We start from the raw sequence: 27404 nt of genomic DNA, 5'->3' as shown, positions 1-27404 counted from the left end.
GGCTTTCCCGGATCAAATCAGAAACCGGGACGGCTTCTGTAAATCCGGGGCTCTCCCTGGAAAACAGGGACACTTGGAGGGTCTGCCATCTTCTGCGAGTCAATCCCGCGGTTTGGCTATCTGCCGTGTTCCGGGATTGTGTGCGATGCAAACAACACTGCAGACGGTACAAAAATTGAGGCTAGCATGTGTGTCTGAGGGATGGTGGGTGGGGGAATTTAATCACTGGGCTATGCCCCAGAAGTTCATTTTTTATGGAATGCAACTTCCCCCAGGTATTCCTGGGGCACATGATATGGCAGGGCAGGAAGAGAAAATCCAGCTCTGATGATCTCCTGTCGCCTGGCTCTGACGTCCGTGCCGACAATGGCTGACAACGGCGACGTGGCGGTTTCTGCTCAGGCCCTGTATTCGAAATAGCTGTCTCGGACTTCTCTCTCTTGCGAAGTCACCCTCTTCCCCGAGGGAAAAGTCTGGTACGTCCGTAGGTTCTCCGGAGACACGCGATGGAGGTGCCACAATGTTTTGGCACTCAGCGGCGGGCTGTAGGTCAAGGGGAGAACAAGCACACAATGGGAGAAACGGGTTACATGGCTGATGACCGAGACTTGAACGCAGAGCCGGGGATGGTGGTGTTATAGGAATTCTAAGGCCTTATGTACATAAAATAAATGTTCACAAATGTGCGAGGCAAACACATACATAAGTATATGAACCACGTGTCCGAAATAGTACAGGAGAACAAACCTGAAGCCATTTTGACTCTCCCAAATTGACCTCAAATATTCTCTGCAAGGAGGAAGGAATGGGAAAAGCTTCCCAGTTGTCTTTGGGCTGTAGGGGCTTACACCTCCCTGTAAATACAGTCTGGCAAGTATCTGTTAAGCTGAGCACACTATCAATATGCGTAAGAGATATTATTATTATTATATTATTATTATATATTATTATTATTATCACAATAATTTATACCCTGCCACTCTGGGTGGCTTCCAACAAAAGAGTAAAAACACATTAAAACACCAGACATTAAAAGCTTCCTAAACAGGGCTGCCTTCAGATGTCTACTGAACATCATATAGAGATTCAGGAAGTACAGTATTACCATCTCAAAGGAATAGCCAGGCTACCCAGAAAAGGCGATCAGATAAGGCATTATCAGTATCCTGGCAGACAGGAGAGGAGCAACACACTCAATTTCTGCTGGGGTCCACCTCCTTCTGTGAGGTTTGCATGATGTTTTGGTAGGGTGGCAATTCAAAAGTCTATATAAGAGCTGCACACCAATGTTCTGGGTCCTCTCCTCCCTCCTGTGGGGGGAGTGGGGGACCCTGTTGCAACAGTTAATAAAGATCAGGCTTACTAGCCACTTTGCTTCTCAATATACCGGTACTCTGGTTTGGCCTCTGTTGTCTTCTCCTACTGATAGGGAACCCACTTAAGGACTCTATATGGGCTCTTGGGGAAAAGGAGCAGTTTTTTCTTAGAACAATGGGAATCCCAGAGAGGCACTTCCTCTGCGTCCCTGGAGGATATGGTGGAATATTCATTCCAGCCTTGGATTTTTAGTTTTTCCATACCTATCAATCATGTTAAGAAAGACCAACACACACACATGATTGGGGGGGGCAGGAAAACGGTCAACATTCCCAAAAGAAAACTATGATTTTTCCAACAAAGTAAATAATCAACCTTTCTATGGACAGCGAACCCTTTTTAATACGGTATTAACAGAGTGCGAAAATCAAACTTTTTCATAGTATTCGATTCACAACTTGGAAAAGATTTCTTGAGAAGCATTGCCTAAAGCTGCCCTGAGTTCCCTTGGTGGAAGAGCGTGCTATAAATGAAAAGAATTAATAAAGAACAGTTTCCATAGAGAGAAAACAAAACGTGCCATGGAAGTTCTCATTCTCAAATTGAAAGGTAAAGGGTAAAGGGACCCCTGACCATTAGGTCCAGTCGGCGACTCTGGGGTTGTGGCGCTCATCTCGCTCTATAGGCCGAGGAGCCGGCGTTTGTCCACAAACAGCTTCCGGGTGTGGCCAGCATGACTAAGCCGCTTCTGGCGCAGAGCATGCACGGAAACGCCGTTTACCTTCCCGTCGCAGCAGTACCTATTTATCTACTTGAACTTTTATGTGCTTTCGAACTGCTAGGTGGGCAGGAGCAGGGACCGAGCAACGGGAGATCACCCCGTCATTGCGGGGATTCGAACCGCCGACCTTCTGATCGGCAAGCCCTAGGCTCTGCGGTTTAACCCACAGCACCACCCAAGGGCTGTAAATACCTGGAATACATCTTGCATGCTCTGAAAAGGAAGGAAGAAAAGAAGAAAGAAAGAAGAAAGAAAGACCCCAGTTGGAGCTCCCTAAACTTCAGGGCACTAAAAACCAGGGCTGGGGGCCACACAATGTGCAACTGGATTCAAAATGGATTATCAGGCTAAAGGCTCAAGCTGCAGATGGGTAAGTCTGCCAACTTCCGTTTCAGTTATTATTCAGTCTTAAATTCAGTTCTCCACACTGCCACCACAGCTTGTGATGATCTTTAAATCTTTATCTTTTATTCACAAGCATTTGCCATCATTTAAGCCTGCATTTCTCCTTACATGAAAGTCTTTGGGAGTAATTTTGCACCATATGCAAGCGATCTCTCCAAATAAAATGCATTCTATGTTATTTTTGCGAATATATACACATCTTTATGGGAGGGAGTGGACGTTCCCCGAATATGTTTCTGTGCCCGTTTATTTAATTATTTTGACTGGAGAACTGCCCTGCAAAATTGGGAGAGTGAAAATGTCAAAGGATGGCTGTATCTTGGGGCGTGTCTTGCTTTGGAAAGCGTGGGACAGGTAGGATCACTTTAAAATGTGAACTGGACCGAATTTCCCCTCTTTCCTGTTTGCCAAACAAGAGCAAAATACAAACGCAATCCAATAAACAAAACAGACAAGTTGAATTTCTTAAAAAGCTCACATTTTACCAGCTACAGAAAAACAAACACCTTCTACCTTTTCCTTTGCTTCCTCATCTGCTATTGATCCTCATTTCTTGCCTCTTCCCAACTCTGAACGTGTCTTCCAGATGGAATTAAAGGAGTCCAGGCGGGCCCCTTTAATTCCAATTTCTTGTCTTATAGATCCAAACCTACAGCCACAACTGTTTGGGGCTGCTTTTCTGATCTGTTTTGTTTCCCTGAAAATTACTTTTCAGAACCTGCTTTGTGCACGAATGCTTCTCTGGCTCAGAGTAGGCTTTTTTTTTAAGAGAGAGAGAGAAAGAAGGGAGAGAAAGGGTAAGCATTTGCCTCTGCGGGCGGGATAAAGGACAATGCAAGGACACAAGATAAGATATTCCCTGCAGTCAGACTCTCAGTGGAACCTGGCCAATGTAGATTTTTGCAGACCACAACTGGGACATTTCGTTCATCATCATCATCATCATCATCATCATCATCATTTTATTATTTATACCCTGTCCATCTGCCTCAAGAGACAATAGAGTGTGATCCCAGGAGTTAAACTGCAGAGAACTTGTAGCTGCTATGGGTGTTTTCGATCGACCGGAGGGTAGCAATGACCTCTCCCCGGCACGACTGAAGATAACAGTCGTAAATCTGTCGCCCGGTACGCTTCCCAGTCTTCTCTGACTTCACACCGACTGGCTGTTTAGCAGAGTAGAACACGCAGCATGAATGATGTCTGAAGTGTGTCAATAAAGCTCCTTTAGACAGATGCTTCTAACTAAAATGTTTATTACAAAAGCATGTTGTTGTTCAGTCGCTCAGTCGTGTCCGACTCTTCGTGACCCCATGGACCAGAGCACGCCAGGCTCGCCTATCCTTCACTGTCTCTCGCAGTTTGGCCAAACTCATGTTAGTAGCTTCGAGAACACTGTCCAACCATCTCATCCTCTGTCGTCCCCTTCTCCTTGTGCCCTCCATCTTTCCCAACATCAGGGTCTTTTCTAGGGATTCTTCTCTTCTCATGAGGTGGCCAAAGTACTGGAGCCTCAACTTCAGGATCTGTCCTTCCAGTGAGCACTCAGGGCTGATTTCCTTCAGAATGGATAGGTTTGATCTTCTTGCAGTCCATGGGTCTCTCAAGAGTCTCCTCCAGCACCAGAATTCAAAAGCATCAATTCTTCGGCGATCAGCCTTCTTTATGGTCCAGCTCTCACTTCCGTATATTACTACTGGGAAAACCATAGCTTTAACTATACGGACCTTTGTCGGCAAGGTGATGTCTTTTTTTTTAGGTGCTGTCTAGGTTTGTCATTGCTTTTCTCCCAAGAAGCAGGCGTCTTCTAATTTCGTGACTGCTGCCACCATCTGCAGTGATCATGGAACCCAAGAAAATGAAATCTCTCACTGCCTCCATTTCTTCCCCTTCTATTTGCCAGGAGGTGATGGGACCAGTGGCCATGATCTTAGTTTTTTTTGATGTTGAGCTTCAGACCATATCTTGCGCTCTCCTCTTTCACCCTCATTAAAAGGTTCTTTAATTCCTCCTCACTTTCTGCCATCAAGGTTGTATCTTCAGCATATCTGAGGTTGTTGATATTTTTCCAGCAATCTTAATTCCGGTTGGGGATTCATCCAGTCCAGCCTTTCGCATGATGAATTCTGCATATAAGTTAAATAAGCAGGGGGACAATATACAGCCTTGTCGTACTCCTTTCCCAATTTTGAATCAATCAGTTGTTCCATATCCAGTTCTAACTGTAGCTTCTTGTCCCACATAGAGATTTCTCAGGAGACAAATGAGGTGATCCGGCACTCCCAAAAAGCATAACTGTACACAAACCGGGGGTTTGCTCCTCCATGTTGCTTCCTCCCCGGACAAAGGAAAAACAGAAAGTGTATAATACAGACAAGGAAACACCCATTCGTGGGTGGAGCACCCAGTGCGGAACGTAACATCCTGTGGACTGTTAACCACCACAGCTGCTGTCTCCCGTGTTGTTTTGCTGCAGTTGCAGCACCCCGGGGCGCAAGCCTGGTCAGTGTGCATGGAGGTCCTGGGCTGTCCAGACAGCAAGACCCCCCCCCCTCCCCCATGGCCTCGCTGACGTGGTCCAAAGGAAAGCAGAGCAAGACATTTGGCACCAGCTTGGCTGCAGCCGGAATTGCCAGGAGGAGGCGTAAAAGGCGCCACACAACCGCCTTAGGGACTCCACTCCAGATTTATGTAGGGCAGGGACGTCCAACTCCCGAGAGACTGCGATCTACTCACAGAAGAAGAAACTGGCATTGATCAGGTCAAAGTTGGTGAGCTTTTTAATAATAATAATATAATAACAATAATAATAATATTAATAAACTTTTATTTATACTCCGCCCTTCCCAGCCAAAAACCGGGCTCAGGGCGGCTAACACTAATTAAAATCACAGCAAAAACATAAAAACAATCAATTTAAAACACAGATTAAAATACAAATTCAAAATTCAAAATTAAAACTGCAGTCTCATTTTCAAATAGCCCACCAATAAGTATCAAACAGAAACCAACCCCAAGGCCAGGTGGAACAGCTCCGCCTTGCAGGCCCTGCGGAAAGATGCCAAATTAGGGAGGTATGTTGACCGTTTTTTGGGGGGGGGTTTCAGGTCGGAGTTGTTGAGCTTTTTGGGGGGAGGAAAGTCAAATTTGTTGACCTTATTTTACAGGGGCAGGTCTGAAATGTTGAGCTTTCTTTAGGGGGAAGAGGGATGAGTTGCTCACCAAGAGATTGATCAGGGAACAAACAGCCTCACAGCGAAAACTCCGTATTCCGTTCTAGTGATCATGCGCAAATGGAGGGCGGGCCGGGGCGGGGCAGGATCCCCCCCCCCAGCAAAGGTAAAAGACCCCACAATTGACCACCATCAACTCAAACCTCCCAGGGACCGACCAGTCGATCGCAGTCAACCGGTTGGACACCCCTGCTGTAGGGCTTCTCCCAAAGGTATCCCGCAAGGCAGCAGAGGTTTGGGATCAGAGTTTTCTGCTGCTTTCCCCAGGTGAATGAGCCCCATCTGATGGGCAGCCATTGCAGGCGGGAGTATCTGCCAGCCGTTTGACTTCAGGGCTCCCTCCATTGTTTTTCGAGACAGACAAATGGCAACAGCAGCTGCCAGTCAGTGTAGACAATACTGAGCTTGATGGACCAACAGTTGGACCCGGTGTAAATCAACTTCTTATGATCCTAAGGCAATGTGGCCGAGGAAGGGCGCCTGGACGGATGGGCCCTGTTTAAAGGGTCAAGTAATTAATTAAAACTATCACCCTTCAACATTAACGGACACAAGGGTCGGAACAGAATTCAAAACCACCATCCTAATTTTTATTATTTTTTCTTCATAAAAATGTTCTTTATTAAAGCGTGTAACATGCAAACAAGGGTTTTCCCTTCCAAGTTCTTTTTTTAATAAGAATTTATTAAATTGTTATAACACAACAAAAAACAAAACACTACAAAAAATACAAAAAAACAAATGCAAAAATGAAAAAAAAAATCAAAACTAAAAATCCTACAAAAACACGAACACTTATTTAATTATCCTTATTGTACCCAACATTATTGGGGGACCTCCTCACATCCTCTCTTCCTGCGTTCATTGCATGTCCTCTTTAGTAATTTCATAACATTGTAATCATTATTATCTTCTAATCTTATTCCATATAAAAAAGAAATTCTATTACCTAATTCTTATCTCCTATCTTAAACTAACTAATTTCATAACTGTAACCTTATATGTCCTCTGATTTCATTCTCAAATAGCAATCTTTACATTATTTTGAACCTAGCAGTTTGAAAGCACCTCAAAGTGCAAGTAGATAAATAGGTACCGCTCCAGTGGGAAGGTAAACAGCGTTTCCGTGCGCTGCTCTGGTTTCGCCAGAAGCGGCTTAGTCATGCCGGCCACGTGACCCGGAAAAACCGTCTGCGGGGTGGACAAATGTAGGCTCCCTCGGCCAGTAAAGTGAGATGAGCGCTGCAATCCCAGAGTCGTTCACGACTGGACTTAACAGTCAGGGGTCCTTTACCTTTTTTAATTGTAAAATAATACTGCTACCTCCCCTCAACCCATGTGCCATTCTCTGTGATATGTGCAGGATCTGTGCGTCACCAGTCAGTGGCTGAAGCAAAGCCACACTGGAGCATCAGTGCTGCCCCCCGACAGGGGCTGGTCACTAGGCACACATAACTGCGCACTACTAAATGCTTTCTGCCCATCTGGTGTCCGTCAGCCCCTATTTTTCCAGAAAAACTCAAGGACGCAGCGTGGTGGAAGCGCCACGCTGAGCCACCAGAGGGCAGTCACGAAGCACAAGATGGTTTAGGGCTGTATGCCTACTCATACAGGGGGGCGGCGGGGAGGGGGGGATTCAAGGTGCGAATCGGCAGGTCGCATCCAGAAGTCATTCTCACGGCAGTGGCCACAGGGAGAAGCGTTGTGGTCAAAGCCGGCTTTGGAAGACTCACACAAACTCAAAAGGCGCTCTCTTCCCTAGAGCAGAACAACCAAAATGTTCGGGGAGGGGGGGAGAGCAACTCCCCTTTGAAGGAAGGATGCAGCATTTGGGATGTCTTCGTTCGGATAAAAGGTGAGAATGAAGCCGCATGACAGGAGTTTATAAAATCATTCGTGGCATGGAGAAAGTGGCGAGAGAAAGGCTTTTCTCTCTCCTAACACTAGAACTCCTCAGGGGCAGACTTGGGTCACCTTTTGTAATGTGGCACCCCAAGCAAGGCCAAAATTTGATGTGACATCTACTAGCCAGGATGGCTGTTCCCTGTCTCCAGAGCTGAAGAAGTGTGCATGCACACGAAAGCTCATACCAAGAACAAACTTAGTTGGTCTCTAAGGTGCTACTGGAAGGAATTTTTCATTATTTTGTTTTGTCCAAAGCTGGAGAAAGCAGTACTTCTGAATCCCCATTATTGGAAACCATGGGGTGTGTGTGTGTGTGTGTGCTTGCAACCTGTTTGTGGCTTTCCCTGACTGGCAGGAGTGAGAACAGGATGCTGGGCTAGATGGGGCCCTATTGGCCTCGCCCAGCTACAGGGCTCTTCCAACGTTCCCTCTTTCTCTGGCCTGCCATTCGAGAGCAACGCATCTCCTCCTCGCCCCAAGACAGCAGGCAAAACGACAGCTACGTCTATCGGCCGCGAGAAACGCTGCCCTCTCCGGATTACGGAGACCCAAAAATACACAGCTTTCCTGCCAGCACAAATCCACAAGGGTAACCTATGTTCTCTGGCAGAGCGACATGCCCTAGAAAATGCTTCTGAGAGCCGATCATTCATAAGTAATGCCAGCCTGCCCCAGAGAGGTCGCTTTGCAACGTCAGGCCGACAGGCAATACTGAACGCGCCATTTAGCTCTCCCAGACAGGCACATAAAATAGGCATATATCTTTTTGAGGGGGTGGTGGTTTCAAGCAGGAATGGTTGTGCCACTGGCACATCGCGCTCTCGTGATGCCAGTCTGCTGTTTTGGCACAGCCGTTTGGTTCAGGATTGCCGATGCTTTTTCCGGCAGGGTTTGGCTGTACCATCAACAGCTGTGTGGCATAAACGTGGCGACGGAGCAGCGGGACAAGCTCAGTTTCCCCCAGCAGCTGCCACAGGAGCGGCGCCAGAAAATACAGTTGCCATTATCATTTAATGATTTATCAAATTTGTACAACGCCATATACCCGTAGATGTCAGGGCGGATCGCAGCATAAAATTACGATATAGAAAACACAAAAATACATATGAAATAAGAACAGAGACAAACCAATAGCCCCACTGTCCACAACACTTATAAAAGGGCACCGGATGTCAGCCAGCCAAAGGCCTGATCAAACAGGAGCATTGTCGCCACCCTCTGGACCTCGCGTGGAAGAGGCACACAAATAATAATAAAATAATAATAATAATAATAATAATAATACATTTTTATTTATACCCCGCCCTTCCCAGCCAAAAACCGGGCTCAGGGCGGCTAACACTAATTAAAATCACAGCAAAAACATAAAAACAATCAATTTAAAATACAGATTAAAATACAAATTTAAAAATTCATTTCCGAATAGCCCACCAATAAAAGAATGAAGCATAACTATCAAACAGAAACCAACCCAAGAAGGGCCTCAGAAGATGATCTGAAGGTCCAGGTTGACAATCCTCGGTCAGATCAACAACCCAGAGAGGTTTTTCCTCCCTCTCTCCTAACACTGGAACTTGTGGTATCCCGTGAAGCTGAATGTTGGAAGATTCAGAACGGATAAATTGAAGGGCTTCTTCACGCAACACATAGAACTCCCTCCCACAGGAAGCAATGAGGGTCACCAACCAGCATGACTTTCAAAGAGGATTAGACAAATTCACAGAGGAGGAAGAGAATTAAAAGAGTTTGGATTTGATATCCCGCTTTATCACTACCAGAAGGAGTCTCAAAGCGGCTCACGTTCTCCTTTCCCTTCCTCCCCCACAACAAACACTCTGTGAGGTGAGTGGGGCTGAGAGACTTCAGAGAAGTGGGACTAGCCCACGGTCACCCAGCAGCTGCATGGGGAGGAGCGGGAAGAGAAGCCGGTTCACCAGATTACGAGTCTACCGCTCTTAACCACTACACCACACTGGTGTAGCTTTCAATGGCTCCTAGCCACAATGGCTCTGCTCTGCCTCCAAACTCAGAGGCAGCAATGCTTCTGAATGCCGTTGTTGTTGTTCAGTCGTTCAGGTGTCCGACTCTTCGTGACCCCATGGACCAGAGCACGCCAGCACGCCTATCCTCCACTGCCTCTCGCACTTTGGCCAAACTCATGTTAGTAGCTTCGAGAACACTGTCCAACCATCTCATCCTCTGTCGTCCCCTTCTCCTTGTGCCCTCCATCTTTCCCAACATCAGGGTCTTTTCCAGGGAGTCTTCTCTTCTCATGAGGTGGCCAAAGTACTGGAGCCTCAACTTCAGGATCTGTCCTTCTAGTGAGCACTCAGGGCTGATTTCTTTAAGAATGGATAGGCTTGATCTTCTTGCAGTCCATGGGACTCTCAAGAGTCTCCTCCAGCACCATAATTCAAAAGCATCATTCTTCGGCGATCAGCTTCTTTGATGGTCCAGCTCTCACTTCCGTACATTACTATTCTGAATGCCAGTTGCTGGAAAATGCTCGAATCCTTCTTTGGGTTTCCTGCTTTGGGGCATCTGCCTGGCCACTGTGAGAACAGGAGGCTGGACTAGGTGGGCTCCCTCTGGCCTGATCCAGCAAGACTCTTCTGATGTTCTTAACCTTTGTCATTGCACTGCAATAATCGTCTCCTTGCACCCGACAACCCACAAGCCCTGGGCTACGAAGCCTTCCCAGTTTGCCTTTCTGAGGCCGAGAGAGTCCCCTGCCTGCCATGTGCTGGGCAAAAGGCTTTGTTGTTGAAGCACAAAGCACAGAAAGCCATGCGCCGGTCAATGAATGGCGCAGATGTTTGCCAAGGGCGGGTCCTGGAACACTCAGAGCTGACCTGCTGCACAGCAAGGAACCAAGAGCGATGAGAAGCACCCACTCCATCTTCTATAAGTGCACCTGACTCAGAGGCCTCGGCTGCTTGCCTTTATTGGCTGAAGTGAGGGACTTCAAGTCAGCAGGCCTCCCCGACACTTGACACCAAGTGCACTTGGCACAGTCACTTGTATTCGGACGAGTGGCACATGGAGAGCTCAGCTGGATAGAGTGCGGTGCTGATAATGCCAAGGTTGCAGGCTCGATCCCCGTGTGGGACAGCTGCATAGTCCTGCATTGCAAGGGGTTGGACTATTTCAGGCACGTCCAGCTCTCTAGCGACTGCGATCTACTCCCAGTATAATAAAACTGGCAGTGATCTACCCGTTGTCATTGCCCATAGTTGTTGAGCTTTTTTGGGGGGATGGCACCATAGTTTTTTGGGGGGTTGTTGTTACCATACCTGTAGCTGTTGAGCTTTATGGAATAAAATCGATATCCAAACAGTCAGCTGAACTCCCTCCTTCCCACTCTCTGCCCCTGACGCAGGGAAAACCTTTCAAAGCTGCGCTGGCGCTGCTGATGGGACATAGTGCCAGGGGCGGGGCGCATAGCGATCGCTCAGGAGCAACCACCCAGTGACTTCTTCTTCTTCCACAATCGACCTGGAGCACCCCAGCGATCTACCTGTCAATCACAGTCGACAGGTTGGACATTGCTGGATTAGACGATCCTCAGGGTCCCTTCCAACTCTACGATTCTATGATTTTACTTAGCAAAATGAGGTGGAATAATGGGCTGTACCACTTCTGGCTTCAGCTTCAGCTGAGTGGCCATGATGCAACAGTTTTTGCTGGCATGATGGGGCGATCTAGTAGAAAAGAGTGAATTGCAATCTCTCCACCCTCCCTCTGCCTTGTAGGAGAGGCTGGAAAAGGGCAGGGAGGAGGCTGAGAGGAGATATGATAGCTATCTTCAAATACGTATCTCAGGGGCTGTCCCACAGAAGGTGGAGCAAGCTTGTTTTCTCCTGCTCCTGAGGGAAGGAACCAAACCAAAGGACCCAAGTTACAAGAAAGGAGACTCCGACTAAACACCAGGAAGAACTTTCTGACAGCCATTCAACAGTGGAACAGCCTCCTTCAGGAGGTTGTGGACTCTCCTTCCTTGAATGTTTCCAAGCAGAGGTTGGGTGGCCATCTGTCATAGATGCTTTAGCTGAGATTCCAGCATTGCAGGGGGTTGGACTAAGGCTACCAGACCCCCCTTTTCCCGGGACAGTCCCCGGATTTACAAATCAGTCCCATACATACAAAATCCATTGAAGTTAAAAGTGTCCCCGGATTCATTGAAAAAAATCTGGTAACCTTAGGTTGGACTGGATGGCACTCAGGATCCCTTCCAACATTGTGATTCTACGAAGAAGAAACTTCTGGTCTATGGTCTGCCTAGTCTAGGATCCTGTTTTCACCGTGGTGAGAAACCAGCAAGCAAGATTCAAGCACAAGACTCCTCTCCCCTCCTGTGGTTTCCAGCAACTGGGATTCAGAAGAATGGCTGTCTGCAACTGCGGAGCAGAGCCGAGCCATCAAAGCTAGTAGCCATTGGTTGCCCTCTCCTCCTCCTCCATTGACTTGCTAATGCTCTTCTAAAGGCATCTAGGTTGGGGCCCACCACGCCTCCTGCAGGAGAGAGTTCCACAGTTCCGCTATGCACTGAGTGAAGAGTGCACAGCATCTTGGAGGTCAAAGGCCACTTTTACAGAGCATTTAGCAGATGGAGAATGCCGTAGGCTCAGGGCAAGCGCCAAGGCCAGAGGTCTTCACTGCTTGTTTTGCCATTTGTGCAGGATCACTCCCCACCAGTGGCCTAGGAAGCCACTCAGGCACCCGGAGTGGCAAACATGACGTGCACCGGGGAAGGGGTGTCGTTACGTAGCGCACATGCACAGCATCGCTACGTACGGTGCATGAGGCGCTACATACAACGCATGCGTTGTGTAGCGACGCTGCGCATGGGCACTACGTAGTGGATTGTCGCCGCCGCTCCAGCGCTGTATGGACAGTGATGGGATCCTCTGCTCGCCGCTGCAGCCGCGAACGGAGAATCCTCTGTTCGTGGCTGTAGCAGCGACGGAGGGATCCCACCACCGTCTGTACGATGCTCGAACGGCAGCGCAGGCAAACTGTCTCCCCTGGAGACGTGGCACTGGGAGCGCACTGCTCCCCCGTTCCCCCCTTGGTACGCCCCTGCTCCCCACCTCGTCTTTTCAGGCCGCCCTCCTTAAATAAGGACACACACAGACGGAAGGCGTTGCTGGCAAAGGCTGGTGAGCTTTATTCAAAGCAATGCAAGGAGATAAGCCAGGAGGGGGAGGGTTTTTAAACAGGCTTTTGTAATTCTTTCAGACTTACATGCATCAGCTTCAGGTTATGAATGAAAATGACATGCACCAGGGTTCAGGAAACAAACCATCGTCTCAGAGAGGAATGCACAGCAAATACAAATGAGGAGAGTGTCCTGAGAGCAAGAAGCCTCATCCAAGAGACAGGGGGGGGCCTTTCTTCATATCGACCAGGGGATCTTTACTTCCTATCTCTGCCTAAAGACTTGATCACCACCTACGGCTGTTCTCCTACAACTGTTCGCCCACCCACTCCCGGTGGGTACAACAAAACCACACCATAATTTTAATCAGATCACATTCACAATGAATTACAAAGATACAGTTGCAATAAAAACCGTAAACACTGCCTTCAAACGATGCATTCAAGCACAACACGCAGCTGAGAGCCGAACTATATTTTCTAGGGGTGCCTAGAGGCATCTCAAAACGAAGTTGATTGTGCGGGGAGGGAAGACCCTGTTCCCTTCTAGAAACGGAAGCGAGATGAGAAAGTGGGGGCTCAAGGATCCACAGTGTTATGAGTTTGAGGGGCAGGGGGGTTAGGCTCCCTTCCAATTCCTGGAATAGCCAAGCTAACTTCGCAGTGAGATGGTGGGCCATTAAGGGGAACAAAAGAAGGGGCTCTATGCGAGATGGCAAATGGGTGAAGCCATTTGAAAGACAATGCCAGATTTGAGAGCAGAGGGTCTGAAATGATGTGAGCGAGAAGCAAAGCAGCAGGCTGCAAACCAAGAGAGACAGAGATAGGTGGGTAGCCGTGTTGGTCTGCCATAGTCAAAACAAAATAAAATAAAAATTCTTCCCAGTAGCACCTTAGAGACCAACTAAGTTTGTTCTTGGTATGAGCTTTCATACCAAGAACAAACTTAGTTGGTCTCTAAGGTGCTACTGGAAAGAATTTTTTATTTTAGTTTGTCAAGAGAGACAGAGTCATGCTTGATTTCTGCTGCAACCCAAGGCTGCGTTCATGAAGGAAGCAAGACCTTCCCGGGGTGTGAATTCTGGGAGCCCTTCCATCCTAGGCTCGGGTTGTATACACGTGTAAATAAGCAATATATTCTAAAGACACATCTCTGCTGTGCCTCATTCGAAAGGAAACACGGACCCTGGACAAGCGCCAGAACCACAGATCCATCACCCTCTGAGCTCAAGGGATTAAATGTGGGGGCATTTGAATGGGGTGTTTGTGTGTGTGTAAATAAAATAAAGTGACAGAAAGTTTTTCAGCATTGTGTGTTGAGAGAGCCGAGCTAGAACCCATGAGCCGGCCCGTTTTAATCTAAAAGGCCACCTGCTTAAGATCAGGTAAGGTGGGTTAGTTGTCCATTAACACCTTTTAAGCACAAGGCGAGAGGTGGGATTTCTCCTTTGCAGTTGCATTGCTCTGGCAAAGGGGAATCCCATTCTGCTTCAATTATTGTGTGCACAGAACCAAGAGGACGGAGTTATTCCAGGTCAGTGAGCCCGGATCCTGACGCTTGAATAAGTGGTGCGAGATGCAGAGGGAAAGGATCTCAGCTCAGGGACAGAACACTTGCTGTACATGCAGAAGGCCCCGGGGGGCTTAGGAGAGATTTCGCCCTGCCCAAGACCCTGGAGGGCTGCTGCCTGTCAGAGGAGGTAAGACTAGCTGAGCTGATGGCCCAGCTCAGAGTAACGTAGCTTCATACAGATGCTTCGGCTGCGATTCCTGCATTGCAGGGGGTTGGACAAGATGACCCTTGGGGTCCCTTCCAACTCTAATATTCTATGATTCTGTCATGGACTGGTTGGACGCAGAGGAACAGTTGGAGGAATCAGCTGGGAAATGATGGTGGTTAGAGGAAGAAGGAGGAGAAGGCTGGGAGGAGGAGGTGTCGGAAGCTCGAGAGGTAACAGGGCTTAGTGAGCAGGGGGAAGACTGTGGCAGACAGAAGTCCGGAACCAGAGGCAGAAACTGAGGCGGGGAGGAGGCAGACCAAGAGACAGAGATGAGTCTGGCTGGTGAAGAGTCACGGGGGTCCTCCCCCTCCTGCTGCGACAAGCTCCCCTTCCCGCTTGTTCCCAGAACCAGAAGAGGTATGAAGAGGCAGAGAAGTCAGCTTCACGCAGGCACAGTCTCCGATTGCTTGGGGAAAACCCTGGAGAGGACAGGGACTTTCAGTCTCAGCAACTGATCCAAGACCTACTAGGGATGAGCTGCTATGCTCATTAGGCCTGACACTCAGCCGAGTCAGGTCCTGTTCTTGCTAATAAAGAGCAAACTCCCACTTGAACGGCTGTGATTTCCTGCCAGCTCTCTCCAGACAGATCCTGTGTTCCAGGCTGCACAGCTATCCTCCCTGCCCCTATGCAATCTTTATGTGCTATTTTTTAAATCAGCCTTCTCTTCTCCTGATTAATCTGCCTCTCTCTCTTACACACACTCACACAGGTGCACAGATTGCCCCCTCCATGGTTTCCAAGCGTAAACATCTCTGGGAAGCCCGGGTTTGCTTCATCCACCACTGACGGAAAGCCACCATTTCTCCTCTGGAGGGATCCAGACCAGGGTTAAGCTGCAAAGCATCTCCCGACTTGCTGGGTGAGCATCAGCCTTGAGAGCAAGACAGGAGATGTTGGGAGGGGGAGGGGTCCTTCCAGAAGATCAGAGGGAAGCATTCAGGGCGAGAGGGAGGGCCGAAGGACGTGTTGCTTTTTGAAAGAGCTAAGAGGGATCAAGACCTATGGCGAAACGAAGAGCAAAATACATTCCAAACAAGGGCAACAGCAAAAAATGAAACGGAACGGAACACCCAGCTTCCAAATGAAAATAGGGACCCCATCGCTTCCCCTCCACACTTGGAAGCCTCTGGAGGAGTTGGTTCCTTCATGAGAGGTGGCAGGATTCGAACCAGACACTTGCAGGTGTGTAAAGCAGTACCAGGGGTGTGAGGACGTGCCTGCTGCCAGCTGACCTCAGCTGGAAGGATCCTTTGTCAAGGGGCTCGGTAAGACTACAGGGTTCTGGGCCAGCCCCGAAGGTCTTTCGTTGATCTGTCAGTTTGCATTTCTTAGTGCAGAAGTAATGATCTGATGTGTTAGAGATCTTTCCTATTCTAATTAGTTCTAGAGGGTTCTGGAAGCTCCTCTGTGTGAAAGAAACAAGCAGAAGGTTCCTGATGTTTGGGTTATTCCTTCAGAGAAGATTACAGCTGCCCTTGAACTGGTTCTGTTATCTCTTCTGTCAAGGTCATGCTGACTATAATAGTGAGGCCAGAAGGAGCCTGGGTTTCACTTTCTGTATCTCTCCTCCTTCTGGTGTGGCCAGGGGCGTAGTGAGCCGGCACCCTCCTGGGGGTGGAGCGCCGCCCCCTAGAGCACGCACCGTGATGTCAAAGCACGCACGCACATCCCAAGATGGCAATGCTGCAGCCTTAAAACTTGCCGTGCTACCGCGCCACACTGTCGGAAGGGGTGCCAGCCCATGTCCACCCAAGATGGCGGGCGCAAGCGGCAGGGCACCTTCTGTGCGGTGGCACGGCAAGTTTAAGGCTGCAGAGCGCAAACAGCAGCACAGTCGCTGTGCTGCTGTTCACACACTGCAGCCTTAAAACTTGCCATGCGCCCGGCGGCGCCAATCGCAGGGGCGGGGCACCACCCCAAGTGTCAACCCCCCCCGGGGCGGCCCGCCCCACCGCCCCCTTGCTCCGCCCCTGGGTGTGGTGTTCTGTACATAGTACAGTGGTACCTCAGGTTACATACACTTCAGGTTTACATACGCTTGTACGCTTAGCATTAAGGTTTAGACTTATTATAAGTTACTGTAAGTTAAGTCTGCTGCAACTGCATTCTTATGGACAGGGCTAATCCTGAATGTATTGGATTTGTGACCATTAGGCTCATTTGCCTTCCGTAGCAGTAAAGCTCCGCTGGATGAAATATTCATTGGCCATCTGGTCTATTTTTGGGGAAACCTGCAACGTGCTTAAGTTTTTGCTCTGCTACACTGGAGTTCTGCTCTGGATCACTACTGAGTAGAATTCCATGACACCGTTTACATCTCTGAGAAACCCCCGTTTGTTTCAGTGGAAGTTAGGTCGTATGTGAACCTAGAACACCTCCCCCCCCCAAAGGAAATCACCTGGGTTACACAAAAGGGTTCCCTTATATGAGCGTATGGTGGCCCCCAACCCACCCTGACTCTTGCCCACTGGACTCACAGGTCAAGAGGGTGAGGGTACTTGTCCTTCTCCTTCACGGGGATCACGAAATACGGAACCCGGTGCACCGTCCCGGTCTTGTCCATGTAATGCTCGCGATGCATTTGAGCAAGCTGCAGGTGAAACACCAACAGGTTATAAGGGTCAGGCCACTGGGCGAGGAGACTGAATTAAGCTGCATCAGGGACCTGGAGCTGCAACCAGGATCATTTTGCTTTGGGTTATTGTTAGATTCATTTACATCCTAGTCTGGAACTCGTGGCAGCTGACACACATAAAACGGAACAAGGGGGAAAACATGGAAGAGACCATGATTAAAATGTAATTAAACACGAATAGAATTAAAACAGTGTGAAAATCCATCAAACACAAGACAATAACTGAAGCATCACAGCACTGGCCCGTTCCTCAAAAGCAGTCAGTTCCCAAACGCCTACCACAATGAAACATCTTCACTTTGCTGGCGAGGTCAGTCTATCTTCTCTAAGCAGGGAGTTCCAAAGCTGAGAGCAGCTACCAAGAAGGCCCTGTCCTGCATCTCCCGTTATAGGGAAATACGGCAGGAGAGTGACCATTGTTCTGAACTTTCTGCTTCATCTCATGTGGCAGCTTGAAGTCTTGTTGCAACAATAATCGACCAGGCCTCCTGTTTGTGCTTCCACCCACCCGGCCGAAGTCTTTTGCTTGTGTCTACCGATCTGAACCTGGGAAGCCGGGGCTTTGGCGAACTACCGTCCCCGGGATTTTCCTTTGCCACCAGCAAGCAGCCCTGTGAGGGTGGCGAGACAGGCAGAAGGGGCTCCCAGAGATCTCAGAGCCTGGAGGTTTGGATGGGGAATATGATCTTTCAGAGAGCCTCGACGGGTGGGTTTTACCTCCATTTGTGGTCCTCACTATAGCTTTTGGAAAGGGGGGCTGGGCTACCGTGGTGGCTGGGGCTGATGGGAGATGTAGTCCTAAACATCTGATGGCACAGGCGTTGGGGAAGGCTGGGTTGGTGCATTGCACTTAAAACCAGGGAAACTCGGGTTCAAACCCCTGCACGGGAAGCAAAGCTCCCTACTGAGGGCCCTGGGAAATCACAGGGTGGTTCACAACATTAAGTGCAATATAACAAATACAAAATGCCTAATAAAAGAGGAGCAATAAATAAACCAACGAATGTTGCTTTCTGTTCTTTGGAGGAAAGATGGGATAAAAATCTAGCAGAGACTGCATGGCCCCATTTCCTTGCCCGAGCATTTGCTTGACACACTCTCTTGGTCGGGCCACCTGAAGCGGACCCTGCACAGCCCGTCATCAGTCCTGCAGCGTGGAATAACAGCGCCTTCCTTCCTTTAAGAAGAGCCTGCAGGATCGGCCCCCAGGGGGACTATCTAGTCCAGCACCCTGTTCTCGCAGTGGCCAGCCAGATTCCTGTTGAAAACCCGCAAGCCGGATGCAAGCAGGAGAGCCCTCTCCCCTCCTGCGATTTTCAGCAAGTGCTACCCAGAAGCACGGCTGCCTCTGACTGTGGCGGCAGAGCATAGTCATCACGGCTAACATCCATGGATAGCCCTCTCTGGTATGAATTTGTCTAATGCTCTTTCCAATCCTTCTTTGCTATTCCAGGCAGCCAGATCCAAGACCGGTGGGCTGTGATGGGTGCTCCTGAGCAATGTGCCTGTGGTCAGTCAGGACATGGGTGGCACAGGGTAGTCTGCAGGGGTGTCGGTTGAGCAGACAGGTGGCCCTCTTTTTAGGCTAGGTGGGCATCAACTAGACAGCAACGTCTCCTTCCTTCTGCTCCCCCATCTTTTCCTGGAGGCAAAGCCAGCTTTGCATAATTCCCTGCGTCAAGGACAAATGAGATAGGCCGTTCAAACGCAAGAGGATGCAGATGCGCTAAAATCAAAGGAACCACCAGATGTTTTCTGATTTTGCCTCTACGAAAGGGGGAAAGGCTGCTGGAAACACCCTCTATGGTCTTTTGTGGCTTCCTCTGCAATTGGTTGTGAGAATTCGGCTCCAGCAGACAGAAATGAGCCCTGCTCAGCTATGTCTCAGCTGCTGAGGTGTGATAGTGGGCATTTGGTGCTTTGAAGTTGTGGGGAAAAAACTGCTGGCACCAGAGTGCTACCGAGCTGTTAGGGAGTGTGTGGTGTGTGAGAGAAGAGAAGAAGCAGCGCTGCGTTTCAGGTGGATGGCTGTAAATGGATTGTGCGCACGAGGGAGAGAAATGTGAAGCAGGTGAGCGGCTGAAGCGGAATAGGGAACGTGCAGTTGCACGCCAGCCCAGTCTCCGAGCGGCGTGAGATTCCAGGGTTTGTGATTCCTTTAGGAATGAGGCACAGCAGAGACTTTGGTGCCTTTAGGATCCATGGTTTATTTGCACATAAACTACAACCTGAGCCTACGATGCGAGGGGCTCACAGCATTAACACCCCAAAAGGGTCTTGTTTCTCCCATAGCTGGATTCAAACGTTGCTCTGACACTCTCTCCAACTTGCTGTTTCCTCCTCACCACTGCAACTCTCAACCCTGGCTTTGTCCTTCTAACTAATTGCAAATTGCCACCCATTTGCTGTCTCGCACAGAGCCCCCTTCCTTTGTTCCCCTTAATGGCCCATCACCCAGGCAATCACCTCATCAGGAAGCTAGCCTGATTCAGCATACAGCCTGCTTCCCCCCTTCAAACTCTAACAGTACACTGGGATGGCCCTGCACATCAGAAGGCAAAACGGACGTGGGAATTTTCAATGTTCACCACCTGTAATTCTGCAAAAAAGGGGCGGGGGTTAAGGGAAAAGGCGAGGGGGCACCCTGAAAAGCATGTCTCTGGCTACAAAGGATATGCAAAAGTGCTTCAAGGGGAAGCAGCAGCTCAGGGAGGGGTGATTGCAGGGCCAGATTTAGGTTTGATGAGGCCCTGAGCTACTGAAGGTAATGGCGCCCTTTATTTGTCCAGCTGTCCTTTGTCAACAACAAATTGCCACTGTTTTTTGTGTTGAATATATGCTATATGGTAGGTTATGGACCTAACAGTTATCTAAAGCCATTTGCACATAACAAAATATGTATTTTATCAAAGGTAACTGTTGAACTTATCTTATATTTTGGAAATGTACATCCAGGTGTTTTTTCCCTTTAAATTTTTTGCCCCCCCCCCCAAGAAAGTGGGGCCCTAAGCTATAGCTTGTTTAGCTTGTAAATCCGACACTAGCTTGTAAATCCGGCACTGGGTGATTGGGAGAAGGAAATACAGCTGCAAGGAAAGCACCCCTACCTACTCCAGTCAAAACCACAGCTTTCCAAGGCCCCATTTAATTGTTTCAACCCGGATGCTGAGCAGGAGGAAAGACCATCATTCCCAACCGTGCAATGATGTCGTTGTGACATCAGGTGACTGACAGGTAGGCTGCCCACCTATCAAACTCGTCATCATAGAGTAGGAAGGAAACCCAGGGGTGATCTAGCCCAGGCCTCGGCTACGCAGGAGCTTGGACTATGGGACTGTGTGGAAATAAGGTTCTGGCCCACCCTGGCTGGATCCACTTGCCCACCCACCTATCCATACCAGCTCCGACAAATAAAAGGAAGATCTGAATAAATAGTGTCTGTTCTCAAGCTCATTAATTTTGACTACCCACTCTTCATTATTTATATCTTGCGTAACTGCCGTGGACTTGCTTAACGCTGGGGAATGGAGAAGGAGACTCTGCTGCAGGTTTGAGAGATAGAGATAATGAAGCTGAGCTTGGCACGGCAGGGAGGGAGGGAGGGAGGGAGGGGTGTCTGGCTCCCGGATTCCAGAAGGCAGCATGACCCACCAGCAGACTTTCCACAAATCCCCAGCACCACCCACACGCCCTCGTGCTCGCTGCACAGCCAAGATGCAGCCCTTCTGTTGCTGTTGATTCCTTTGCAACATAAAACGACAAGGAGCTACAAGCAAGCTGTGCGGGCAGCAGACAAAGAGAGGGCTCGGCGGGACTTCCTTCTGTGTTGTAACAAAAAAAAAAAAAATCTTTCCAGTAGCACCTTAGAGACCAACTAAGTTTGTTGTTGGTATGAGCTTTCGTGTGCATGCACACTTCTTCACTTCTTCTGTGTTGTGTTTCTCTAGCCGCAGGTGTGCGCTTTAAAGCACTTTTTAAAAAAATGCCCCCAGTGTTTTCCTTACGAAAACCCACTCTTCACTGCTGAATCGGAGCAAACAGCAACCTGCAGAAAACCCGAATTGCTGCTTGTTTTGGTGCAGCGTTAAAGAATGGGTTTTTTGTGGGGAGGGTGCCGGGGCAAAAAACACACAACAAGCGCTTGGAGACAGGTCTTTAAAAGTGCGGACATGTGCCTAGAAAGCGCAGAGCCAAAGGTAAGTGTGGATGAGCCCATAGTCAGGGACGGTGGCTTGTTGGCCTCCAGGGGGTGCCAACGGCGAAGAGGATGCTGGCTGTGGGCGGGGGTCCTGGGCCTGATCCAGCGGGGCTCTTCTTCTACTCTTTAGCGATTGAGTGGATCAGCTGGTCACGCCGTTTGCAAAGTGAGTTTGCAGGGGATTCTTAGGAGAAGTCCCTTGGAAGCTTATCAGGGGTTCCATGGAGATCTGTGAGGGGCACAGTCGATCTTCCCCAAATGAGGACCTGCCTGCCACAGGCAATGTTCCCTGCAAGAGTGTGGGGGTGTATTCTAGGGCACAGTCTCAGTTCACTGTGGGTGAAACGGGAGGGCAAAAGGCCTGGCCAATCTGCGCCCCCATAACCAAGAACCAGAATCCTCTGTGACAAGCAGAGCATGAGACTCTTAATCTCAGGGCTGTGGGTTCGAGTCCCACGCTGGGCAAAAGATTCCTGCACGGCAGGGGGTTGGACTAGATGGCCCTCGTGGTCCCTCCCAACCCTACAAGACTACGGTTTCCAGTATGGGTAAATGGCCACATGGGGTGACGGCGGGTCCAGACCTCCTGCCTTACCTTGTAGAACTCCTTCAGTTCTGCTGTGCGGTTGATATCCAGATTGAAGCGAGAGTAGTTGGGGGTGTGCAGCCAGCGGTCCCACCCCCTGGCCCTTGCCCCAATCACCAGGCCTGGGTCAGGGGAGAAGAGGGTGGGGAACTGGCCCCCTTTGCTGTAGGGGCCGCGGCAGGTTTCCATGGCGGCACTTCGGAAATCTTGGAAGTACTTCATGGTGGTGTTTCCAAAGGTATCCCCAAAGGAAAACGCCACGTTGGGGATATGGCCACGATACCTGGAGGGGGGAGGAAAGGTGGAAGGTGAGCGAAAGTGGGAAAGAAGAGCCCAAACAATTGCCATTATCTTTCTTTGAAAAATCACTTCCCCAGCTCTCCTAATAAGCGCAGTGCTTTGCAATCATCGCCGCAACAACCACAAGTAATGATTACGCCGGTAGGTGCAGAATCGAAGGAAAGCGCCGCTTCTGATGCGACATTGGATCAATGCCGTAACAGGAAATTTCTATGCCTGGGGAAAGGATCTTTCTCCCTAGGGAAGAGGCAATGAGGGGCAAACTAGGAACGGCTGTGCACTCAGAAGGGGCTGTTGCCGATATTCCAAATAGCTGAACTCCTTAAAATATAATATTTTTTTTAAAAAATATGTATGTTATTGTTTCTGCATGTGCTGTAGGTGGAAGCGAGCGGCAGGTGGGGCTCGTGAACCTTGGAAGGGGGCCCATATAAGAGAAGGAAACTCTGATCCTAAACCTTATATTTGGGAGTAGAAAAGGCTAAGGAGTGAATCCTACACAAATCTGGTACGTTTCTTTCCAGCAACTCCTGCAGCCAGTGCTATTTTTTATAGAAAAAAGAAGTGCCGGATCTTGCCATGACACCTCCTTCGTTCTCATAGAATGGTGCCAGCCTGGAACCAAGTTCCGGTGAGCTCCAGCTGAAAAAAAATGCCCTGCCTGCAGCCAAGCTGGTGCCCAATGTCTTGAATCATAAAATGGTAGAGTTGGAAGGGACCCTGAGGGCCATCTAGTCCAACCCCCTGCAATTAAGGGATCGCTTTGCCCAACGTGGGGCTTGAACCCACGACCCCAAGATTAAGAGTCTCATCTACCAATGGAGATATCTTGCATGACCAAGGTGTCTCTTGGACTTGTTGTCTGGGCAGCCCAGGACTTCCATGCAGTGCCGGATTTACGTATATGCTAAACAAGTGTTGCTTAGGGCCCCACTCTCTTGGCCCCCCCCAAAAAAATTAAAGGAGAAAAAACGAGATGTACATTTCTAAAATATAAGATAAAAAACAAATAAAATAAAACCTACATACAGCAACCGTGTTTTGTGTTGTGTAGGCTCCTATGATGTAAGTCATGGGCCCCTCCTTCTCCCTAAATATCAAGGGTTTGCTCATTTCTATATATAGGGTGCCTACATTCTGCATTGAATGCTTGCATGGCAACATGTGCAAATGGCTTTAGATACCTATGAGGTCCATAAATTACCATATACAGGTGAAACTCAAAAAATTAGAATATCGTGGAAAGGTTCATTTCTTTCAGTAATTCAACTTAAAAGTTGAAACTAATATATGACATAGACTCGTGACATGCAAAGCGAGATATGTCAAGCCTTTATTTGTTATAATTGTGATGATTATGGTGTACAGCTGGTGAGAACCCTAAATTAACAATTTCAACTTTGGGGTTTTCATCAGCTGTGCGCCATAATCATCATAATTATACAAGCAAAGGCTTGGCATATCTCGGTTTGCAGGTCATGAGTCTATCTCATATATTAAACTCCAGTAGCTAATGAAAACAATTGCTTACATAAATGGACTTTTCCACGATATTCTAATTTTTCGAGTTTCACCTGTAGCATATATTCAACACAAAAAACAGCGACAATTTGTTGTTGACAAAGGACAGCTGGACATAGAAAGGGGTCCATTACCTTCAGGAGCTTAGGGTCTCATCCTGCCTAAATCCAGCCCTGCCTCCCTGCACACTGCCCAGGCTTGCACCCCAGTGAAGTCACTTTTTTGACTTTACTCCCAAGGCGAACTCCGTTGTCTCTCTCGAGAGACAGGTGGGTGCCACAAGGTAACAACAATGGCGAAACGGGCAAACGTAACAAAGAGAAGAAAAAATGCCATTTGAAAACCTTTGAAAGCTATTTTAAAGCAACTCCACAGGGATGAGAGGCAGGGGCAGATTTTGTGCAGGGAGGGGACTCCATGCACGCAGTCCTTTATTTTGAAAATTTTCTGTTTCCTGTTTCCTTTCCCCTGCTACACACACACACACACACACAAAAAGAATTCCAGCACCTTGGCCTAAGTGCCTCTGAGCATGTGCTAAGTGTCTTTTCCTTCTGGCCAAGAGTGGCTGCTTTGTTTCTCCCCTCCCCTTTCCTTTTTTAAAGTAAATGCTGGGACCAAGAGTTCCTCTGGTCCTGTGCAAATCGCTGCACTTTTTGTTCCATAAAATCTCTATATATTGCTTGACTGCAAGGGGACGACGACCTCGAAGTGGTTTATGAAAAAGATGAAACAATAAAATTGCCCCTAACAAGTTTATAACCTTGATTTGAAACGTACAGAAAGCTAATGTTGGCACCCGTCCGTCTTGGAAGAAAGTGGACGACGAAACAACAAAACCATCCCCAATAAGTTTACAACCGCGATTTAAAGCGTACAGAAAGCTAAGAGGAATTAAAACTCGTGCAAACTTCCTAAGCGTCTGGCCAGGACTAAACAAGGATGTGCTGAAGCGCAGCGAAGGTGCCTGCCTGATATCAAGTGGCAGGGAGTTCCAAAGTTCCTGTGCTGCCACGCTAAGGAACCTCAGAGCTGGGCGGGACCCCCAGAGGTCATCCAGCCCAACCCCCTGCCTGCAATGCGGGCGTCAAAGCCTTTTTTCCTTTCCTTTTCCCAATCAAGCAAGCCATAAATCAGCGCTTTCTCTATCCGCCCCCTCCCCCAATTCCTCCCCCCCCCCGGTCCCCAAGGGGCGCCCCCCCCCAGCGACCCACCCGGGCATGAGCCCCGGCGGCACGTAGGCCGCGTTGTACTGGGTCAGGAGGGTCCCGGCGCTGCGCGAAGCCATGGCCGCGCTACTCCTTCGTCGGCCGCGCAGGGAAGCGGTGAGGCAGGCGACGCGCTCAGGCGAGGCCGAGGCTTCAGGGAGGGCCGTAGGCCGCGGCGGTCACAAACCCGTCGCCATGGCAACGGGGAGAGCGGGGAGGGGGAGGAGCGGGAGGCCCAGGAGCTGCGCAGGCGCAGAAGGGAAAGAATCGCAGCTGCTGTTTCCCAATGAGATTGTTCCCAGGACAAGCTTGCATTATTATTATTATTATTATTATCATTATTATTATTATTGCTGTATTTGTGATGTTCTGTTATGGTTTCTCACATTGTTATTTATTGTTTGTAAGCCAATTTGGGATTTATTTGAATGAAAAGCAGCTCAGAAATACAATAAATCAATTATTATTATTATTATTATTATTATTATTATTATTGGCATTTCTTCATTATATACAGTATTACTACATAAAAAAAATTATTTCTACGTTCACAATAAAGCACAAGGAAGCCAATAGCACTGATTATGTGTTGCATTTCAAAATTACTTCATTTCATTTATATAGTCGTCCTAAGGCTGCCAAAAGCAACAACTGTTATATATTGCATTTCTTTCTTTTTTTACTTTACTGACATATTTGCCATACAGATGCCAACAGCAACAACATTTGTTGGTTGGTTGGTTTATTTATTTCACATATTCATAATGAAGCACAACCAGGTACTGTATCCTTGAGTGATTGCTATCAATAACAAGTGTATAATAAAAATTTGAAAAACAATCTTTTAATTGCAATGAAGGGTGCAGCCAGCATAGGTTTTTTTTTTTAAGAATTAAAATAGGGGAAGTCGAGGGGAGGAGGGGGGAAATATGGAAAATTGTTAGAGAAATATTGTTAGAGGATGTATACATGGAAAAAGCAATAAAAAGTATTTAAAAATAATAATAATTAAAATAGCGCACTCAGTAGAGCACGATCCTCTGAATCTCAGGGTCATGGGTTCGAGTCTCGCATTTGCACCCTAGGCAAGGCTATAGGTCAGGGGTCCCCAAACTAATGCCTGGGGGCCGGATGCGGCCCAATCGCCTTCTAAATGCGGCCCGCGGATGGTCCGGGAATCAGCATGTTTTTACACGAGTAGAATGTGTGCTTTTATTTAAAATGCATCTCTGAGTTATTTGTGGGGCATAGGAATTCATTCATTTTTTCCTTCAAAATATAGTCTGGTCCGGGTTTTGGGGGTGGTTTTCTATCACGGTGATGAAATGCTTTTCATTAACTACTCCCTTAAAAAGTGCTCAATAGAGGAGTTTGGCGAAGTCTCTGCGTACAAAACGAACCCGAGAAACCCCGGAATTACGGGAATATATGTGTTGCAATCAATCAGAGCAAATTTGACGAAAGCAAGCGGAATGAATTGGGACAGTTAAGCCGATGAGATATCGAGGAATCTGGTTGTCGTCAAACACAGAAGAGCTGTTTAAATTAAATTAGGAACCGATGATGGTTGCATTGGGGAAATAATTGTTTCAAAAAATGGTCCCAAATTGGACTCTCTTGGGTATTACTCAACAGGCAAAAACTACTTGCAAACTTTGTGTGGAATGCATAAAAAAGCTCCTGTTCCCATGGCAACCTTGGGGGGGAGAGCTACAGTGGGGGGGGGAATTCTGAATATAACATATAATTATAAAGCTATACATGTAGAAGTAATAACCCAATGGCTGAATGGCTCACAGGTATATATGAGAGAGCTGTGTTAAAATCCTGCTAGCAATTATTCCATGGTACAGTAAAAAGAGAAAGGACAATGGAGTATTATTATTATTATTATTATTATTATTATTATTATTATTTTGCACAATGTAATCCTTGCATAGATGGAATCCTAGATATTTGGGAAAGCTGTCAAATGTTGTTAGCCTCTAAGATATATTCGCTTGCATTTTTACAAAGCAATTTTTAACAGAGATTTTAAGATTGCATGCCAAAATATCTAATTGGATAAACAATAAATAAAGAAATCACAAATAACTGTCGTTGCAAAACCATGACGGAAAGGACCCGAATAGGTCCAATCTTGCAAAGGTTTCAATACAGATAATTGAGAAGTTATATAGAATATGATATAAAGAGATGGCAAGAGTACGGTCAAGTTTCGAAGAAATATCCAAAGAAGGGTTCTATCCAAAATATATGTTTTCCTGGATACATTGAAATCACATTTGGGCACACGTTTTAAGAGAAAATGGGTAAAAATAATACGCAGACCAATTTCTGAACAAAAATAAAGAACTTTTTTAAAAACTTGGGA

The 27404-nt window shown here is 47.9% G+C and overlaps 1 protein-coding gene across 2 annotated transcripts; it reads right to left on the bottom strand.

Annotated features, from left to right (window-relative positions):
• Positions 1 to 346: 346 nt before the first annotated feature.
• On the bottom strand, positions 347 to 25142 carry FAM166C (family with sequence similarity 166 member C). Of its 2 annotated transcripts, none has more exons than XM_033145225.1 (4): positions 25037 to 25142; positions 22011 to 22284; positions 17060 to 17172; positions 347 to 543 (listed from the first exon to the last, which is right to left on the bottom strand). In XM_033145225.1, the coding sequence occupies exons 1-4, from the start codon at positions 25108 to 25110 to the stop codon at positions 399 to 401; spliced, it is 606 nt and encodes a 201-aa protein (XP_033001116.1). In that variant the 5' UTR covers positions 25111 to 25142; the 3' UTR covers positions 347 to 398. The 2 variants fall into 2 exon arrangements, with proteins under 2 accessions (XP_033001116.1, XP_033001117.1); XM_033145226.1 differs by lacking the exon at positions 347 to 543 and adding an exon at positions 15530 to 15581.
• Positions 25143 to 27404: the final 2262 nt, after the last annotated feature.

The sequence above is a fragment of the Lacerta agilis genome, chromosome 3 (genome assembly GCF_009819535.1).
Source record: "Lacerta agilis isolate rLacAgi1 chromosome 3, rLacAgi1.pri, whole genome shotgun sequence".
In the NCBI taxonomy this organism is placed as follows: Eukaryota; Metazoa; Chordata; class Lepidosauria; order Squamata; family Lacertidae; genus Lacerta; species Lacerta agilis.
Note: the sequence above shows the minus strand (reverse complement) of the source record. Positions and strands in the feature narration are given on the sequence as shown.

Bases quoted from the DNA above. Each gene is read 5' to 3' on its own strand.
- FAM166C (XM_033145225.1), bottom strand. From the start codon at position 25,110: ATGGCTTCGCGCAGCGCCGGGACCCTCCTGACCCAGTACAACGCGGCC. The intron at 17,173-22,010 runs GTAAGGCAGGAG...TTTCACCTGCAG, and splicing joins AACTGAAGGAGTTCTACAAG to CTTGCTCAAATGCATCGCGA. The intron at 544-17,059 runs GTGAGTCCAGTG...CTTGACCTACAG, and splicing joins TACCCTCACCCTCTTGACCT to CCCGCCGCTGAGTGCCAAAA.